Source organism: Podarcis pityusensis (assembly GCF_964106645.2).
Source record: "Podarcis pityusensis genome assembly, chromosome: 13".
Lineage (NCBI taxonomy): Eukaryota > Metazoa > Chordata > Lepidosauria > Squamata > Lacertidae > Podarcis > Podarcis pityusensis.
Genome location: NC_138038.1, coordinates 2,399,587 through 2,415,072, shown reverse-complemented (window position 1 = coordinate 2,415,072; position 15,486 = coordinate 2,399,587). Strand labels below are relative to the sequence as shown.

General features: G+C 45.7%; 1 protein-coding gene across 2 annotated transcripts in view; it reads right to left on the bottom strand.

Annotated features, from left to right (window-relative positions):
* Window positions 1-10,001, bottom strand: part of VWC2 (von Willebrand factor C domain containing 2) — a 30,664-nt gene extending 20,663 nt beyond the window's left edge. Inside the window, exons 1-2 of one of the 2 annotated variants that reach the window (XM_080978783.1) lie at window positions 9,905-10,001; window positions 4,868-5,649 (exon numbers count right to left, since the gene is read on the bottom strand). In XM_080978783.1, the coding sequence (XP_080834909.1) occupies window positions 4,868-5,575 (708 nt within the window). In that variant the 5' untranslated portion in view covers window positions 5,576-5,649; window positions 9,905-10,001. Of the gene's footprint in view, window positions 1-4,867; window positions 5,650-8,496; window positions 8,659-9,904 lie in introns of those variants that run through there. The other variant, XM_080978784.1, reaches the window with a different exon arrangement.
* Between the last annotated feature and the right edge of the window lie 5,485 nt (window positions 10,002-15,486).

The window sequence follows — 15,486 nt, the reverse complement described above, 5'->3', positions numbered from 1 at the left end:
ACAATAAAGCTGGAGTAAATTTTCCACGTGCCCTTTTTGGCATCACCTCAAACTTATGAGGTTCAACCATTGCAATATACTTAAAAATAATACCGTTCAGATGAGCAAGCCTCATCACATCTCCATCATCACGGGGTGGGGGAGTGGGGTGAGGAGCACAGCCATGTTGTTTGTATTCTTTCATCATTCACGTCCTACACCAGAGGTTTTCAACCTTTTAAAGTCCATGGCTCCCTTGACCAACTACATTCTTTCTGTGGCTCCCCTACAGGGAAATGTGCTCTGAGCCTCAGAAGCACAGCCCTTGAATGCAGAGCCAGCAGCCCCCCACCCCTTTTCGAACACCCTCCCTTGTGGAGTGTTCCCTCAGCCTCCTCTCCCCTCTCCTTGGGAGTCCTCCAGGCAACCACCACAGCTGCCCCTGCTCTCTGAGCTGCGCCTGCCCAACCCAAACAGAGGAACCTCCTCACACTGCCCCCCAGGGGCCTGGGAAGAGGATGCCCCCGCCTTCACGGCCCGACAGAGACTGGCCAAAGGTGAACGTCAGGCCAGCACCTTACTCACCTTGGGAGGCACCAGTGGCAGCAGTGGGCACCCACTGGACCTGCATGGCAGAAAGGCTCCCCTTCGGTACTGGGCACTCAGCTCCCAGGCAGGCATTGCACACAGCAAGCAAAAAAAAAAGGCCAGTGCAGCACCTGCCTACCTGCCCAGCCTCCCACTTGTCTGTCCATTCCCAACAGCAAGGGCTGGTGGACTAACCATCTGGGCTCCCTCACCTGCTTACCTGCTTACTCCGAGGCCTCCTTGGTTCCTGCCAACTGGCACCTCCTGGCCAGACCCAGAGGCACCATTCGAATGTGGAGCTTGTAGCTAGGGCTGCTGCAACAAACAGCCATGCATGTCTTGGGGAGGCATAGACGCGAGGGGGCATCAGAGGAGGGGTGGAAGGAAAGAGGGATTCAGGCTAGTGTTGCCCATGGCTCTCCTGACCACAAGAGCATAGCCAGGGGCAGGCTTTCGTTGGGGCAGCAGAACCTCATATTTGTATTGATTTTTATTGATGGGGGGCAGCTGGCCTCTGCTCCCCTGGCTCCGCCCATGCCTGACCATCATTCAAGGCACCCCAGGTGCCATGGCACACTGGATGAAAACCCCTGTCCTAGACAGCCAATAGCCCTGAAGGCAGATGGCTACCTAACAGGCAATTAGATGGGTCATTGATTTGTGAATAGAAACATATGGAGAAAACAGCAGCTGTACTGGAAGTTGCGTAAGATATCTATGTAACGGACAGCAGTAACATTAGATTTGGCCACTATAACTTGGTAGGACAGTAAAGATCTATTTTGAGGGACTGCAAACACCCACAGAAACTGTCTGTTGGATAACACCTGAAATGAAAACATATGGCATACTACTTCCTTCCAAAAGAACACGACGCACTGCTTACTCTTTTGGCTTTTGTAATGATGGGTGCTTGTCTGCTTTTGGCACCGTTTATCTCTATGAATCATGCCATCAGTGCAGTTAGAATGAGTTTAATACAAAAATACATTTCATCAATTATCTGTGACCCGGGTACAAGCTTTTATCTAAGACCTAGCTTGGAAGGTACAAGCAACCATCTTGACCCTTAATGCTTACAGAAAGGATCAGCATAATAATCCGGTGTTGACTGGGAAACTTAATTAACACCCTTATGTAAGTAGGAAACAGACTTTGTACAGACAATGAAGTTCCTTTCAAGATGCCATTCTTATTCAGGAACTGTATGGTCATATGATATTCCCAAATTAAAGACCACGTCCCCTCAGCTTCAAAATACATTAGTAAACAGAATAGTAAACTAGCACATATAACCAATGGTTGAAAGAACTCACTAAGGAAACCCTCTTCTCCATAGAGTACAGTTGTCCCCAAACTGTACTTAAACCCCAGATTTTCAAAGCTTGGGTTGCTCACAGTCTCCACTGGTATCCTCTTTTTGCTCTACATTCTCAAGGACCAACCTTACACTTTGATGGATCATAAGCAAAGGAACAGGTGAGAAACCTGTTGCTTTCCTGGCATAGGATTCTGAAGGGGGAGCCTAACTCTCACCGGAGGTACAGATCTCTGATCCTTGGCTTTCCGCTGGGCCTGCTTCTAGATCTGGATCCCTCCCTATCTTCTCTTTTAATGTGAGTCTGTGGCACATTGTTGCACTCACTCTTCAGGCTTAGGTACTTAGAGACTCTCTTTGCACTCTATAATTAAGGTGTATAAATGCTTAGTGACTGTATTTATTGCCCGCAAATTCTGCTCCCTGAAGCAACATCTATATACTCTGTCTCTTTCAGTTTCATGTAATAAACCAATCTTTCTTCATTCCTTTGGTGTATTCCTTTAATGAGCATAAGGTGAAGGGTAATCACGTTTTCGTAGTGGATGCATATACTGACTCTCTGCAAAAGAATCTGGTCCTTTCTGAGTACACCGGGGGGGGGGGGTCAGAGTGTTTGCAAGATATTCGCAAAATGTGGAGACAGGCAGTATAAAACTTCTAGCTCTAGTTTATAGCTTTCTGTGAGCTTTCCCTTACTGCCAATCGAGAAAGAGAAAGAGAGAGAGAAAGAGAGAGAGAGAGAGAGAGAGAGAGAGAGAGAGTCATGTGTCTAAAGTTTTAGGGCTTTCAAGCCAAACCACATTGATTTAAAGGTTGAGGGCTTTGAAGCTGAAACCAACAAAATTTAATGTCAGAGTTGTTGACCTGTGGACCCCTAAATTTATGTAACACTTGCACCCATCCTCAGTTTTCATGCAAATACTTTGAATATTCTTTCTTTTGAGGTTAATCATCTCTTGGGAGGGTTTGTACTTAAAAGGCAGAGGCTGGTTTTGCAAATGTCTAGGGTCTTTGTGGAAGACTCAGTGGAATCCCTAATTGTTCATGTTCCATTAAAATTTAGGTAATTTTCTTTTTGCAGTTGCCTTGGAAACACTTATCGATCATCGGCCAGACTTAATACCATAGACAGAAGAACACAAAGGAGTGTCTCAATTTTTTTCTTCAATACATATTGGATTTTGGAACATTTTATGTAGTTCTAAAATATATTAGGTGAGATTAACATAGGTCTCAATATAGTTTATTTCTGCTTTTGAAGGCTTGGGTGGCCTCACTTTCATAGAGTGCCTTGAAACACAACTCCTGACCACAACTGCATCTGGGACAAAAGCCAGTTTTAGAAGGAGAAAGCATATTCTGAGTGTGACATAAGCAACAGGTAAAACTTTTTCACGATTGCAGAAAAATCTTTAAACCTTGCCAGAACAACCGACTGCCACACCAACATGTGCTGTCAAGAGGCTGCTTAGCAAGGAAGGAGCTGTGACATTTCTAGAAAGCCTCCCAGTGAAGTGTTTGTGCATTTGGGAAGATGAATGTTTTAAATCTGTCAGGCCACTAAAACAATCAAGTAAGGTGTATGACTTTTTGTAAGGCCTGCTAACGTTTAAAATTCAGTTATTTGGGGATTGTTCAATGCTTGCCAATTATATGAGACATATTTCAAATAAGTTAAGAAGTAACCAGAGAGAGGTTTTGAGGAGTTAGGAAATGAGAGCAAGTTCATGGGGAATCAGAACAGCAAGTAGCAGCAGTGGAGGAGGAGGAAGCGGAGCAGAAGAGGCTCAAGGACAACGACACATTCACATCTTCTACTTTTTAAAAAGGAAGCTCAGAATCTGTGCCCCTTGCAGCCCTGCCCCCTGGTGCAATTGTACCACTGGTAATCCAGCCTTGCTTGAACCAAGAACTATGGTTAACGGCTTCTAAGCAAGTCAAAATTCAGAAGTCAACTTTAAGCATAGTTAACTGGTTTGTTCTGCTGAGCAAAAAGGTTACTTCAACTCTTTCCACCTTCAGAGGTTTTCTGCTAAAAAAAGAAGAGTTAAGCAGTTCCTCCCCCATTGGTCCTCTGCTGTAGACTGAACTCTCCCATGGCAGCTTGTGGTTTGTTTGCTTTTAAAAGAAGAAATTGGGAAAAACGCCGCCTCCCTGCATGTCACATATAATTCCAGCCCTAGAAACATGCTTTCCAAGTGGCATGTCAATAAAGTGCAGTTCTCTACATACCGATAGATAAGAACTCTTGCAAACAATAAGCAGGCAGCACATTGCCCAGTATTTTTAAAAAAAGTTCCCCTGAAATCAACCATGTCACTGAGCCTATAGTACAAATCATTTCAGTGTTCTGTCAAAGATTAATTACATTTCCCAAGTTAATGAAAATATTGCCTCATTAGAGTGTTTTACCAGATAGAAATGCCAACCCTGATTAAACTAGCCATAGCATGCTCCCTGAAATATGCTCTTAGTGTTAGACTACAGACTAACAGACCTGACAGAAAGATTATATAACTCTGACATCCTCATTTGAAGAGGCAAAAGCAGGAGAAAATGTACAAAGCCAAATCAGAAATACTGTGTTCTTAACCACAAATAATATTCCTCCACCTTCCCCCACAAAACCCCTTAATGCTAATGAAATACAGGAACAATAAAATTATTATTCTTAAAATACAATGGACATCCACAGGACATCCCAGCTATTATTAAATTACTTAACTGTGATTATGAGCTTTACAGATGTTTTTTAGAAAATTATATAACAAAGGAATTGAAGAATGATCCAAACCTCCTTGTTAAAATATTGTGCTTTTGTTAATGTAAAAGCTTGTATTTTTGGAGGACTATAACGTGCAAGAAAGGATGTGAAAGAAATGTCAAAGAAACCATTCTGTGAACACGAAAGCCAACAGGAGGGCAACGTCACGAGAACAAGCCCCTTTCTGCTTACCCCCAGCGCCCCTTTCTCCTTACCGTGAATTCTTCCAGTGTTTGGTAGGTTTTGCCCCGGAACTCGCAGTAGTTTTTCCTCTCTTTGCACTGCGGGCAGCACTGGCTGGTGTCCACATGAATACAGCGAGGGTGGAGTCCGGGGCACTCGGGCTGAATGCACAGAGGGCCCTCTTCAGTGCAAAGGCACGGGCATGCAGAGGGACCTGGAGTAAACTTCTCCCCAATCGCATAAACAAAGCCGCTCTCGTCCACACAGCCTTTCCCACGGTAATCTGGATAAGCATATTCCTCTGGAGGCTCAGGGGTACCACCAGCAACATCCAAAAAGGAAGACTCTTCAGCAGCTGGAAACTCCTCCTGAACAACTTCCATTTGCCCTTGGGCTTGGAGACTCCCAAACTTGCCACTTGTTGCCTGGCTACTCAAAGCTTGTTTTTGCTTAGTCCAAGATTCCTTATTGGAATAATTTCTGCTGCCCTTGCTTTTCCAGTCTCTGTTGCCCTCCTCCCTCCCACTCCTGCCCATTTCGTTCATTTTCCCAAGTCTTGTCTGATTCTGGGCTGATGTGTGATCCCGCTTTTCTTGGCTTGGTCTTATCTCCTGCTTGTCTTGAACTTTTGCCAGTTTTGGGAAAGATGCAGTGGAACTGCAGAGAGCAACCATCAAGCAGCAAGTCACAAGGAGAGAGCCAGAGAGAGCCCCAATTGCCATCGCAGAAGAGCGTGGCATCACCTAAGGCATCCCAGAAGGGCAGGGCACACTTCATTCACATCCAAGGGAACCACTCTATCAGGCCACAGTCCCTGGAAAGAGAGCAGTTCAGATACCTCAGTTTTCAGCATGCATTTTTTGTTCATTGCAAACAGAATATATACACCTTTATCTGTCATGTATAGAAAGTCAAGGATTTTGAATTGCAACACAGCCATGGGTTTGTCTGGCATTCTTGAAAAAAGACCTGCACAGTTAGCATATTTATTTATTTTTAAAAGATAGGTCAGAGATTTGGTATCATATCATAGGACCAGGGAAGGAACACTGAGGGTCATCTAGTCCAACCCCCTGCAATGCAGGAATCCTGCCCATAGCTAACCCTGGGTGGGCTCGAACCACCAACCTTCTGAATAACGCACTGACCCATTGCGCCATGGGCTCACCGTAAATCATTAGAAAGGATAAATCAATATAATGTGTATGAGAATCCAAAACATCTGGATAAATATATAGTCATACAAAAATAAATGCTATTTATAAAAAGATTACACTAAGAGGGGCAGATGCTGAAGACTGGAGAGGGAAGTATTACTGTATTTTAGTACAATGAAGAGCTCCAAAAGCTTTGCATAGCTTTAAACCATCTTCCTTTCTTTTTTACACTCTGAAGAGGGAACAAACTTCACAGATGGCTTTGTATAAATTGGATGTCCATGGAAGGAAATGAACCTCCTCAAATCACAACAGACTACATAGCAAGCATCTGTCAAAATATTTCCATATTCTGACTTCATGTGCCAGCATTTTCACTAATTTTTCATTCAGTCTGGGTAGAAGAGTTGCATACCAGGGAATAAAATTATAATCTAGGTTTATGGGGGGAAAGCCAACACACACACACACAAAGGGAAAAAACCTACACAGAGAAAAATCTCACAGTCCAATAAGCTAAGTTCAACAAACTAAAACCAAACTTCCATGTGAATTCCGTCCACCAAAATTTCCTAACTTTTCTTTCTCATATACAGAATGCTTCTCATTAGAGAACTGTGGTGTATAATTTAAAATAAGTTAGAAACAGCAGTCTCGAATAATAAATTCCCTGGATTAAAGAAAGGTGAATCTAGATGTGTCATCAATTACCCTCCACATTAATCAGCATGTAAAACATGCAACCTCTTCTGCTGCTTGCCAATGAAAAGAAAATACTTCCTCACACAACTGATAGTAAAACAACTGAACTTGCTCCCACAAAATATAGTGGTGGCCCCCAACCCGTATGGCTTTAAAAGAGGATCAGGCAAATTCATGGAGGAGGAAAAGGCGGCTCCTTGTCACATGGCTTTGTTCTCTTACGTCTCCGAGTACCAGCAGATGGGAATCACCAGGGGGAAGAGCGCTCTTGCATTCAGGTCCCCCATGTATTGTTATTCTTATTTGTTAAATCTGTATACCACCCTTCATCTGTAGATCTAAGGGCAGTTTGTAAGGTAAAATTACAATATAGGCTTTCCACAGGCCCATGGTTGATCACTATGAAAACAGGACGTTGGACTAGATGGGTCTTTAGCTTGATTCAAACAGTGGTACCTCTAGTTGTGGACATGATCCGTTCCAGGGTGCCGTTCGCACCCCAAAAAGGCTGCAACTAAAGTGGCGCTTCTACACAAGCGCGGAGCGTGCTAGAGTGCTTCTGCGCGTGTGGCAAAACCCGGAAGTATACACATCCGGGTTTGCTGCATTTGCAAGCTGAAAAGACGCAACACGAACCTAACGCAACACGAGGTATGACTGTATGTTCCTGTCTATAAATCAATCAATCAATTGGTTGAAGATTGGTTATAAATTAATACTCCCACCATTTCCACTCAGGTCCTCTATTTTTAAACGTAAATACACCTGATCTCACCTTCCAAGTTCACAGCAGAAAGGTTTCGAGTCAGCAGCTGAGTCCCCATGAGCATGCAAGGGCCCACCAGGGCTGATGCAACTTGCTACAGCATCGCTTCATTCTCATATATGCAGACACAAACAGTGTATACCTGGCTACAGAAGCTCATTTTATTATTTTTAAACATATTATCCTTTTCCACAAGAAAATGCTTATAATTCAAGTAAATTCACATCAGGGCAGCAGAGGCAAGTTCCATTTTATTCCTGTAATCATTTATAGTGCTATGATTTAAGAGAGTATAAAATGTGAAGATGACCGTGCTCAGAACTTTGTTTTATTTTTGTCTGGGTTTCTATACTGCTTTTTGTTCATCAACCCCCGCCCAACATCAGGAATGCAGAAGCAATTGTAAAGGATGGAGTGGGGAGAAATGTTTACTAGGTGCCTCACAGATGACTGTGGGGAGGGCCTGCAAGGCAAGATCATTAAGTCCAAGGACTAAAATGATCTTGGGGAGAATGCAAACTCATATAGCCCTATCCACAGATGTTGAGAAGAAGGAAAGGAATGAAAAATAAAATGAAGAACCATCGTGGTGTAATGGATAGTGCTGGATTTGAGACTCCTTAGTTCAAGTTCAAGGGCCGCCACCGGTGCTGTGGGTTAAACCACAGAGCCTAGGGCTTGCCGATCAGAAGGTCGGCGGTTCAAATCCCGGCGACGGGGTGAGCTCCCATTGCTCGGTCCCTGCTCCTGCCAACCTAGCAGTTCGAAAGCACGTCAAAGTGCAAGTAGATAAATAGGTACCGCTCTGGTGGGAAGGTAAATGGCGTTTCCGTGCGCTACTCTGGTTCGCCAGAAGCAGCTTAGTCATGCTGGCCACATGACCCAGAAGCTGTCTGCGGACAAATGCCGGCTCCCTTGGCCTATAGAGCGAGATGAGCACGCAACCCCAGAGTCGTTCACAGCTGGACTTAACAGTCAGGGGTCCCTTTACCTTTATATTCAAGTTCACTTGAACAAGTCAGTTACATTTGCATACCTTAAAGACTAGAGTTTCCTGAGCTCTCCTACTTCATCTGTTCAGATGCTTGGAAACAGACACCACTATGAAGGGTCTGCTCCATTTTTTCACATTCTCTTCTCGTGATCAAAGCGTGCAAAGGGCCCCTTAAAGAACGGCAAAAAAAAATATGTGCAACTGTAGACCATGGAGATCGCTCTCCCAACCAGGGCTTTTTTGTAAGAGAACGAGGGAGATGCTCCAGCTGAGTTCTGGTGCCCCTCTTCCTAGGAAAACAGCACTGCTCCCAACCCACTTCTAATTCCAGCACTGCTGTTGTCTCCTGCCTTTAATTTCATTAGGATCTTACACCTCAACTCACCTTCAGCCTCAGTTTCCCTGTCTGAGAAATAATACCCCAGGTTGGTAAGGAGTATGAAGACTGTAAAGCACTTTTCATGTTTCGAAAGTTCAGGGTTCAGACACTTGGGAACTGCTAAAACCTCTGAGTTGAAAAACAAGGCAAAACATTCCAATACATTAAAAAACAAACAGAAATAAAGACTGCATATACGCCTTAACTGTAGTTTGTTAAGAGTGCTGGGAATTGCAGCTCTGTGAGGGGTGCACCACCATTCCCAGGATTTGGGGCAGGCAGGTGTAACATGTATGATGGGCTCTCTGAGAATGAGAAATAACACCCCCGGGGATTGTCAGGAGAATGAAGACTGTAAGGAACATTTCATGTTTCCAAAAGTCCCAAAGAAAAGGACAAAACAGTGACAATAATAAAATGAAGAGAACACCTCAGGGTTCAGGGAGGCTGCACGCCACACACACTTGAGGACAAGCCGCACAGGGGCTGGTTGGGGGTGCAGCTCTTTGAAGGGTAAACTACAGTTCCCAAGATTCTTTGGAGGAAAAGATGTGCTCTAAAGGCAAGAGAAACACACAAACAGACGGACAAACCCTCTGAGACTGGAATGGCCTTCTTGGAAGACAACCCCGCTCCTTCCGGGGAAACCAAATGCAGGTCGCATCTCCATCTTCGAGCCAATTCCAGGTGGGCATGTCGGGAAGGAGCCAAGCAAGCCGCATTTGGGCAGCGAGGGAGGCAGGGCGGGAGGGAGGCAGGGCGGGGAGAGCGGCCGAGGGGCAGCGGGGCAGCGGGCGGGCGGGCGGGCGGGCGGCGCCGGGGGACGGGGAGCCGGCGGGGCTGCAGCTGCAGGACCCAGCTCGGGCGGGAGCGGCTGCTCCGGCTGCCGCAAGAGGCTGGCGGCTCGGTGGCGCTGCCTGGAAAGGCGCCGCGGGGCTCTCGGCTGCAGAGGCTGGTCGGGGCTGCCGACGCCGCGACCCGCAACTTCCCTGCTCCCCAAACAGGCAAAAGTTCCCCTTGGCGAGGCGGAGAAGAAGGACCCCCCGCCCGCCCGCCGGCCGGCGTGTTTACCTTGGCGCGCATAGCCCGAGCCCAGCAGCTGCCCTCGGCTTCCCGTCCGCGGCGGCTCTCCTCGGCTCCGCCCTGGCCTCTCCTCCGCCCGGCCGCGGGCTCCGGCTCGCCCGGCTCCGGCCGCTCCCTCAGCCGCCGTCCTTCGCGCCGCCGCCTCCGCCTCAGACGCGCAGCGAGCGGCTGACGCGGGCGGGGCGGGGGGGGCGCTGGTGTCGCGGGAGGCCGAGCCGGCCGCTTGCCGCTCGGGGAGGCTGCGGGAGACGGCGGGCGGCGAGCGGGTCGTGAGGCGAAGCCTCCGCTCGGCTCCCCGCCCAGAAGGGCCCCGTCGGGATCCCCGGGGCGGCTCTTCCGGCGGGGCGCGCCGAGCCGGGCTCCCGCGTCGGCGGCGGCTGGGCGGGCAGCAGCTCCGGCTCCGTCGCGCCCCGCAGCAGGACCACCCTTCGGAGAGACAGGCTGCCTCTGGGTCTCCCGTCATTTGCGCCCTCTCTTTTCTGCTGACGGGGCTCAAGGAAGGCGGAAGAGGGAAAGAAGAGCAGCTCCAAAGGCACAAGGGGAAGGAGGGGAAGGAACCAAGAAAAGACTCTTTGTATATTAAAAGATCTATTACAAGCATACAGTGTTATTCATATCGGTTGCTTGATGGCATCCGTCCGTCTCAAGAGACAATGGAGTGTGCCTCCAGGGGTGATGTAAAACCAGTCTTTGCAGCACCCGGGTGCCCTTCCTGGGGCACAAGCCTGGGCGGGGGGCACGGAGGTCCCGGGCTGCCAGGTGACAACCTCGCTGAGGTGCTCCAAAGGAAAGCAGGGCCAGGCGCTTGGCACCAGCTTGGCTGCAGGAGCTGCTGGAAGGAGGCGGACAAGGTGGCATCCAGCTGCCTTAGGACTCACTCCAGATTTGTGGAGGGTTTACTCCTGAGCCTTTTCTTCTCCTGAAGAGATCCTGGAAGCCAGCAGAGACTTAGGATCAGGGTGGGCTTCCTTCCCAGGTGGACGAGCCCCATCTTGCCCCCCACATGCAGAAACTGCCTTCCTGACCACTGGACCCACCCTTGGTCTCCTTCGCCTGTCTTGGCATGCAGGGGAAGTCCTTAACTCACCAAGGGATCATTAAGACCCATCAGCCAACCTCACCTGGTCTAGCCATGCAGTCAAAGCCGATCCCATAAAAACCCAGAGGTCAACTGGTCAGCACTTCTGAATGAAAAACCAAAAAACTTTATGCTCCTCAAGGAGCATATAAAGCTTGAGAGGAAGCTGACAAAAAAGAAAATCATTTCCAATCTCCAGTGAAAAGTGAATAGTAAGAGGATCCATACAAGTAATGCTGACACAACCCCTCACACACACTAAGAATAACAGAAGCATAACCACCCAACCCAACGCCACTCACCCCTTCCCTCTTTCTTTTCTTTTCTTCTTCTTCCTAATTGTTTAAACCAGTTCATAAGCCAAGACCATATACATTGACCACTAATAAAGAAACATGTATATATTTTTCCAAATTTATTATGCTATTTTGGTGATATACAAATGACATGGGAAAACTTGGTGTACTTGTTTGTATAACATTATTCTTGTTTATGAAACCCAATTTTTAAAAAACAAATCACAAAAAATCTCCAGTATAATAAAGAAACCCTGAAACATTTTCAGAATGTATAAGTTGTATTCATTGGTATGTGAAACTTTGTATTGATAGCCATATTGACTGATAATAATTTGGTAAATCTTGAGAAGCTTAGTTTTGAAGCTTGGGATTTGTGAAGGCAGATGTTCATGTAATTTTAACTTGTGATTGTTGAAATGTTAATGCATTTAGAGATGTCAAAAGCACTGAAATTTCAAGGATGTTGATATGGTGCTGCAGGGGGCCTCTCCCATTAAATAACTAGCTGGGGGTCATGGAAGAAGTAAACAGAGTGGTAAATGCACTCTTGTTGAAGAAGTTGCCTTCGAGTGCTCCCATCTTGGGCACTTGCAAAACAGTTTCATATTTATTTACTTAGCAAGATGTTTTAGCAGATGGTGGCTGGATAACTCCAGTCTCTTGCATGAAGCTGATTATCTGGTAATATTTCAGCCTGATCTCAGGCCTAGTTTTGTCACTGATATCACATTGATCACAACCTACACTAGGAAAGAGAGATAAGAGTGGAACCTTGTCGATTCCCTTGAAATCCCTTTAACCACCTCTTTCTCTTTCCTGGATTGGGGGTGGAGCAAGGCAGTGCTTTACAGTGGAGCCTATATTCGTGGTTTGACCTCATATGGGGCTTGGCTCTTTTTGAATGGTAAGTTGGGCGTTTCTCCCTGTGCTGTATAACATCTACACAAAACCACTGGGGAGGCAGTTGTCTGTGGTATTGTGTCATAATGTACTGATGACACCCAACTCTGTTTTTCATTTTCATAGAATCTGTTCCTCAATTGCTTCTATATTGTACTGTTGTTCATAACTGTATTTTCATTCAGTTAGTTGCTTTTAAATGTTGCATTTTAAATTGTAAAACTACTTGGAAATTGTTTGGAAAAAAGTATAAGTTCATAGTCCATATTTTGGAGGGGGGCAAAATGTGAACCTTATATTTCTAAATGTTAAAAAGAAACGGCACATTATAGCTTCTTTCAGTTCAAAGCAGGTGTTTTGTTAGGGGAAATCATGAGCTAACCAGGAAGAATGGGTTGGAACAAATGCAGTTCCCTGATGAGTCATTAAAATGCAGGACATTTCATCCTCGAGCATGTACTTTTTGACATTTAACTATCATATAAGAAATGTCAGAGAAATAATGTGCTGAACTGCATAGATTGGATGAAAGGGTTATGCATCTGAGGCTTTCATTACGACCCTTGGTTACAATCTAGACCAATTCAGACCAAAAGATCTGGAGCTGAAGCTTTGGGGTTGGCAGGAGACTGGAGGACATGCAGGAAACAGCTGCTGCCCAACTGCACACGTCAGCTGGTGGTCGGGAAGGCCGAGCAGCTGAAACAAAGCACCACTGCCCCACTGTCTCTCCCTCCACCCTCACGGATGTCTTCTTCAGGATCCAGGATTTGAAGTTCTCTCGCCAGTTTCCACAGATCAGAATAAACAGTATTACGATTAAGCAAAACACAATGCTATCAGTAAAATCAATCACTTTCAGGTAATGCTCATCAGGCATCTGTAAAGATAGCAAGAAAGAAAGAACTTCCATACTGGACAGGTAGAATCGGAAAGATATAGACCATTTCCCCAACCCTGTATTTCTTTCTGAGTATATGGGAGCACCAATGCAGAGGCCCAGGAGCTCATTCATTCCACGTTTGGAAGCTTGCTCACATTTTTTTCTGAGTGGAGGTTCTTTTGTGAGCGAATGTTTTCCCTCCATTGAAATGAATGAGGCAGTTCACAGGCCTGAAAACCTGGTGTCTATATTAACACACACATGGGGCTGGGGGTTGGTGTGTGTCTCATCCTAGACTCCCATCAAGAACTCCATCTCAATCTTCAGGCTATACTTCTAAGGTGTCCTGCCATTTAAAATCAAGTGAAGCATTTAAAATTCGTACACCTGCTTTAGATAATTTGCATTTTTTTAAAGAGCATAAAGTGTGATTTGTAGGCTATTGAAAATGTCATGTTCTGCATATTCCCCTGGTATTCTCTCTTTTATCTCTAATTACTGGAACTGATTACAGTTAAAAGATTATTATTTTTCAGCTGGGAGGGATACGGATACATCTTCTTAAATTTATTCCTTAGGCCATTTCAACATGAAAACTGGTGAATAGGTGCTGTACTAGCTCTGGGCAAGCTGCTTTGCTTCTCTGCTGACATGGATCAGCATGTTAAGTGAGTGTGGAGGCGCCTAATAAACTGCTTTTACCTGGAGGCAAGCAAAGTGCAAGCTGGCTGGTATTTAGGCAGCAAATCCTTGGAGTTCATGAAATGGTTTTGCAGCTTCTGTTTCAGCTTTATGACTAGTGTGAACATTTATAAATTGTCAAAAAAGAGTTAGTGTATGACCAAGAAAGAGGTCAAAGAAGGACAAGAATTTGCATGCAATTCGAATATTTTAATTTACATGCGTAGATATATGTAAATTTAGAAATAATTACTATAATTTAAATAGAAATACAGTGCCTAGTACTCATAGTGGGGAAGACTGTAACCAGCTGTGCCTGTTCCGTTTGCTCCCCGGGTGCTAAATGCCACTGGGCAACTTCAAGGTCCCTGCTCTTCCATCTTATAGTTCTTTACATTTAAACCAGCCTTGGATTACACAGCCCTTCAAACAGAGGACTGTCTGCTGTAGAATAGGACACACTGCCAAACTACTTTGAAGATTCAGTCCTTATTAGTGAAACATCTTCATTACTGTTGCTTCTGCATATACCAGCATTCCATGCACATGGAAAACTTTCATGTCAGGAACAATCAGCATTCTCCCTGGCATACTAATTGTCTATGTCCAGGGTTAAAAAAAAGGCGGGGGGAGAGACTTCAGTCATGGGAATCCAAGGGGTCACAGCAGAATGTGGTCTGACAGTTTGAATCCAACATGGCAGCCATGGGAGAGATGGGACCTCCCTGGAGTGCAAAACTGGAGTCTCCCTCCCATCCAAGGAACTCAGGATAGGTCAGTCGGTAGAGCATGAGAATCTTAATCTCAGGGTTGTGGGTTCAAGCCCCACGTTGTGCAATAAATTCTTGCATTGCAGGAAGCTGGACTTGATCCTCACGGTCGCTTCCAACTCTACAATCCTAAGTTGTATATGTGTGTAATTAAACTATCTATCATAAAGACACCACAGTTTCCCCTGTGCCTCATTGTTCAAAAGGAAACAGACCCTTGGTATCCCTGGAATTTTGCACCACTGGGACATTGAGGTGGCATGTAACAATATCATGTTAATTAGATGGGGAAATGCTACAAGCGGCAGTGTGCCAGCCTTCTGTTGAAAGAAATGAGCAACTGAATAGAAAAAAGAAAAACAGGCTGACCTGGAAATGTCAAGAGTTGAACCTGGGATCCTTCAGCCGGCAGAGCATGTGCTGTGCAACTGAGCCATTCTCTCCACATTGGCCAGAAAGCATGGCCCAAATCCTGGGCCCTAAGGAAATCAGCCCTGAGTGCTCACTGGAAGGACAGATCCTGAAGCTGAGGCTCCAAGACTTCGGCCACCTCATGAGAAGAGAAGACTCCCTGGAAAAGACCCTGATGTTGGGAAAGATGGAGGGCACAAGGAGAAGGGGACGACAGAGGACGAGATGGTTGGACAGTGTTCTCGAAGCTACCAGCAACAATTGACTGGGCAAAGAAGAAGGCAAAAGCTGTTCAAGAACAAACACACACATGCACACACACACACACACACACACACACACACACTTTTCAGTCTAATTTGAAATGCAGAGTTAAAAAAAATAAATTGACCCTCTTTTGAATAATGAGTGGGCAAAATCAACAGGAGATGCTCTCTTTTATGTTTTCAAACTGCAATGCAGATGGCAAAGTATCCATTTTAAACAACTTCCTACTCTTTCAGATCTGGCAATCTCATTTGGGGAAAAATACAACATTTGGAAATTTT